The following is a 4,468-nucleotide window of genomic DNA, read 5'->3' as shown; positions in this document are numbered from 1 at the left end:
AATACTGGGGAGGGGGGGCTGGAGGGCCGCAACACAAGCAGGACCACCCACACTCAGCGAAGCACAGAACAGCCATGCAGGAAGGACGGCCCCTGGAGCCTGAGGGCCATCACAGAGGGAAGGGGAACCCCGTGATACCCCGCTTCGCCAGCGCCACGCCCCACGCCCACACATCCCAAACTCTCCCCCAGAGGCTGGCCCTGGGGCTGGGGTGGAGAACTGAAAGGGTCCAAGGGACAGGAACGGGGTCAGTCCACAAGCCACTCGGCCACCATCATCTGCTGGCTGGAGGGGAGAAGCACAGGGGACGGGGTAGTCAGACACTGTCCCCACGCACCCCTCTTGCTCCTGGAGTGGTACCCCCAGGCCTGCCCCACCTGGTCCTATTCCCCCTTCAGGCCTCGTGGTCTGTGGGGCTTCTCACTAGCTGCAACCAGGCCCCACCACCCTTCCCTGGCAAGCACCAAAGCACCATTCCCAGGGGGTGCGGGGCCCCCACCTGCGCACACTGGAAATCACCACTTCGGGGGCTGTGTAGCCAGGAGGCCCGGGTGGGTGTGGCGGGTCATGCCTTGTACGGAGGTCTCCTCGCCGTCTGGGCTGTGCCCCACCTTGCGAATGTGGCGCAGGAAAGAGGTGGCATTGAACGCTCGCTGTGAGAAGAGGGAGTGATCACGGCAGGTCCCGGACCAGCCACAAGCCTGCCAAGGACCACAGTGGCCACTGGGCAGCCCAGGCTAAACCCTCCAGCGAGGGGGTGGGGGCAGGTGGCCCCGTCAGGGCCCACCCAGTATCGTGCCCACACCAACCTTCCAGTGGGTTCGGGCAAAATTCTTCTGGATCTGCTCACTGACGGAGCCCAGGATGTCCTTGTCAAAAGCTGCATCCCCAGAGATCCTGAGGAAAGGCCAAGGGTCAGCAAAGGGGATCTCTGAGGGAGAGGTCCCTCTGGCGCTGGGATCACTTGGCAAGGTCCCACTCACCAAAGGTGCTGTAAGGCCTGTTGGCAGGTGAACCTCTTCTGGGGGTCCCGCTCCAGGAGGTGTCGGATAAAGTCTTTGGCTAGAGCAGGAAGGCCGGTCAAGGCCCCTGGGAGCAAGCTTCTCTCACCCTGCCATCCTGACCCCGAGCGGGGTGAGCCTCGAGCTTACCTGACTCTGAGATATCATCCCAGAAGGGTGAGTCGAACTCGTAGCTGGCCCTCAGGATCTGGCTGAAGAGTTCGGGGTCGCTCTCGTCATAGAAGGGGGGGTACCCACAAAGGCTGGCGCACACAGAGAAGTCAGCTAGCTGCCCAACCCTCCCTCCCCAAACCAGCAGGGGCAGGCATGCGGGAGCGGGGTCTCCCAGTGGTCACTCACAGGATGTAGGAGATGACACCCAGGGCCCACACGTCCACCGCCTTCCCGTAGGGCTTCTGCTCCAAGAGCTCTGGGGCTGAGATAAGCACACACACCACCTGCTCAGTGCCACCCAGCTCAGCCCTGGGGATGACACCAGGCATAATGGCCTCCACCCTGTCACCATGGCTCCCCGCAGGGCCCCACAGCATGCTACCCTGTCAGTAGCCCCAGGTGCCCTCGCTCACTTACCCACGTATCCTGGGGTCCCACAGGCAGTGCCAAGCATGTTGCCAGCCTGGATTTTGGAGAGGCCAAAGTCAGAGACCATGATCTTGGAGTCCTCAAACGGTGTGGCATATAGCAGATTTTCAGGCTGTGACACAGCACCCGAGGAAGGCAAGATCAGCCCTGGCATAGGCCCACCTGAGCCAGGGTGCACCATGGGGGCCGGCACCCCCCAGCTCTCCCATGAGACACACACAGGGCTGGGTGGGCAGGGGGCAGGGCAGGGGCAGGGCCGCCCAGGCACCTTGAGGTCCCGGTGCACAATGCCCAGGCTGTGCAGGTAGGAGACAGCACCTAGGACCTGGCCCACCAGGTGACTGGCATCCTTCTCCGTGTAGGAGCCGCGCTCCATGATGCGGTCAAACAGCTCGCCCCCCGTCACCCTGGGGGGAGCCGGGGAGCTCAGCTGACCTAGGCGCCTCACCCCACACCCTGGCCAGCTGCCACCCAAAGCCCACCCAGCCCTCCTCACAGCTCCATGGCCAGGTAGAGGTGGGAAGGGCTCTCGTGGACGTCCTCTAGAGCCACGATGTTGGGGTGGCTGACTCTGCAACAGCAAGAAGAAGCCCCTGTGGCACCCGTCGCCCATCCTGGCCAGGGCCGCAGCAGCTCTCGGGAGGCTTCGCCTCGCCCTCCGCCCCCAGCAGTCCCCAGTCCGGCCTCTGTGGGTGGTGGCCAGGGGCCGCACCTCCGGAGCACTGCGATCTCATTCTCCACCAGAGCCTCCTTGCCTCGGAGGGCCTTCTTGGGGATGCACTTGAGGGCGACAAGATGCGTGGAGCCCCGCTCCTGGGCCAGCACCACCTCGGAAAAGGCGCCCCTGCCAAAGACCGTGGGAAGCAGAAAGGGAGGGGGAGGCAGGGGAAGGGAGGAGAAGAGGGGAGAGAGGAGGAGCAGAGATGGCTAGAGTGAAAGGCCCCCCTACCTGAAAAAGCCAGATGGGGAGGCCCCCGTAACCCTAGCCCCCCACTTCCCCCACGCACACACTCACTCACACAAACTCACACTCACACACACTCACGATCCCAGCTTCTCCCGGATCTCATAGACGCTGCTGATGTCCTCGGTCTGTTTCTTGAGCAGCAGCATGGCTGGGGGGGGGGGGGGAGGGAGAGGTGGAGGGAGGCCCAGGGCAAGGGGCGGCTCTCCCCTCCTGGGCCAGGGGCACCCTCAGAGCCAGTCCCCCACCTGTTCTCGGGCCCCCACCCCACTCAAGAACACAGTTCCCCACCCCACTCAAGAACTCAGGCCTGAATACACCTCTCCCAAGCAGACACCCCTCCCCCTCATACAGCCCAGGTGTTTCTCACCCCTCCCCCCACAGCCCAGGTCCACCCTCCCGCCGAGGCCACCTGCTCCTCCCCATCCCCAGGTAAGCGACTAGGGTCGGTAGCTCCCCCCACCGTGGCACCCCGACGGCCATCAGCGCCCAGACGCCCCGTCCTCTCTGCCTCCCCACATCCGCAATCGGCCGCTTTCTAGAAGGTTCCCTGTCCCCCTACCCCGGCCCCTCAGGACCCACCCACGCTCAGAGCCCCCACACCTGCCCCCATTCCTCGACCCTCCCCCCCCCCCCCCCCGCCACCAAGTCGCCCGGGATGCACCTGCTACTCCAGCACACAGCGGCCCCCACGGCCACAGCAGCCCACACGGCGCCCAGGAGCAGCGGGCCTCAGGGCCTCGCGGGCGGGGATGCCGCAGCCGGCCGCGTCCCGCGCTGCGTGGGCCGCGCGTGCCGGCGGTGACAGGTGTGCGCGCGGGGGCTGCGGCGGGGCGCGCGCCCAGCGGCGGCCGGTCCTTACCTGAGCCCGATGCCTGCCGCAGCGTCGCCGCTCGCGCAGTGGCCGCAGCGCCGCGCCCCCCGCCCGCGCCCCCGCCGGTCCCGCCCCCTCCGCGCGCACCCCGGCGGGCGGCGGGCGACCGAGCACGCGGTGGCCCGAGACCGCGGCTGGGACGCCCCAGGGCGCCTCGTAAGGAGCTCTTGTGCCTGGCTCGCCTGCAGCTGACTCCTTCTTGGCTCAATCGCTCCAGCTCCCGCCTCACTCCAGCGCCGCCCCAGCACCGGGCCGGCCTCAGGGCCTTTGCACCAACATCTGGAAGTCTCTTCACCCACATGTTGTCCTGGCTCACTGTCCCTGTCTTCAGGTCTCTAGTGGCTAGGCCACTTCTCCCACCCTAATCTGAGCCCCCATTTTGCTCATCTGTATGTCTGCCTCCACCCTTACCCCACCCACCCCAGTCGCTTCTCCACCCAGCAGCCAGAGCGGTCCCTTTTTTCTGATCAGGTCCCCCCTGGACTCCACGTCACTCCAAGTCAAAGCATGAGTCCTTACAGTGGCCTAAGAGCCTGTGTTCCACGAAGGCCAGTGCCCCAGGGAGCTATGCCAAGTCACAGGACCCAGGAGTGGCCCGCTGAATCTGGGACTTCACAGAGGTCTACGGGCCCCTGGCATGACAACAGGCCTTTAAGTGGGTCCATGGGTTAGGAAGAGTTTTTGAAATATCATCTTTCCAGACCTCAACTTCTACACTGTCTTAGTTACCCAAAACAAACAAACAAACAAAACACATTGCCACCAAGTTGATTCTGACTCATAGTGACCTTATAGGACGGAGTAGAACAGCCCCAGCTGCTATAACAGAAATGCCACAAATGGATGGCTTCAACAAACAGAACTTCATTCTCTCACAGTCCAGGAGACGAGACAGAAGTCCAGATTCAGAGTGTCAGCTCTAGGACAAGGCTTTCTCTCCCTGTCAGCTCTGGAGCAAAGTCCTTGCCATCAATCTTCCCCTGGACTAGGAGCTTCTCCACGCAGGAACCCCAGCTTCCAACGCTG

At 64.1% G+C, this 4,468-nt stretch overlaps 1 protein-coding gene across 1 annotated transcript; it reads right to left on the bottom strand.

Moving 5' to 3' along the window:
- On the bottom strand, positions 1-2,717 carry PNCK (pregnancy up-regulated nonubiquitous CaM kinase). Its single transcript, XM_049872102.1, has 11 exons — positions 2,650-2,717; positions 2,317-2,448; positions 2,101-2,175; positions 1,873-2,011; positions 1,593-1,716; positions 1,362-1,437; positions 1,152-1,264; positions 984-1,062; positions 810-897; positions 500-653; positions 1-285 (listed from the first exon to the last, which is right to left on the bottom strand). The coding sequence occupies exons 1-10, from the start codon at positions 2,715-2,717 to the stop codon at positions 516-518; spliced, it is 1,032 nt and encodes a 343-aa protein (XP_049728059.1). The 3' UTR covers positions 1-285; positions 500-515.
- Between the last annotated feature and the right edge of the window lie 1,751 nt (positions 2,718-4,468).

This window comes from Elephas maximus, chromosome X (genome assembly GCF_024166365.1).
Source record: "Elephas maximus indicus isolate mEleMax1 chromosome X, mEleMax1 primary haplotype, whole genome shotgun sequence".
NCBI classification, from domain to species: domain Eukaryota; kingdom Metazoa; phylum Chordata; class Mammalia; order Proboscidea; family Elephantidae; genus Elephas; species Elephas maximus.
The sequence above is the reverse complement of the archived record's forward strand: the minus strand, read 5'-3'. Positions and strand labels throughout refer to the sequence as shown.

Bases quoted from the DNA above. Each gene is read 5' to 3' on its own strand.
- PNCK (XM_049872102.1), bottom strand. From the start codon at position 2,717: ATGCTGCTGCTCAAGAAACAGACCGAGGACATCAGCAGCGTCTATGAG. The intron at 1,438-1,592 runs GTAAGTGAGCGA...TGCTTATCTCAG, and splicing joins TGGGACCCCAGGATACGTGG to CCCCAGAGCTCTTGGAGCAG. The intron at 898-983 runs GTGAGTGGGACC...GCCTTTCCTCAG, and splicing joins CAGGCCTTACAGCACCTTTG to GATCTCTGGGGATGCAGCTT.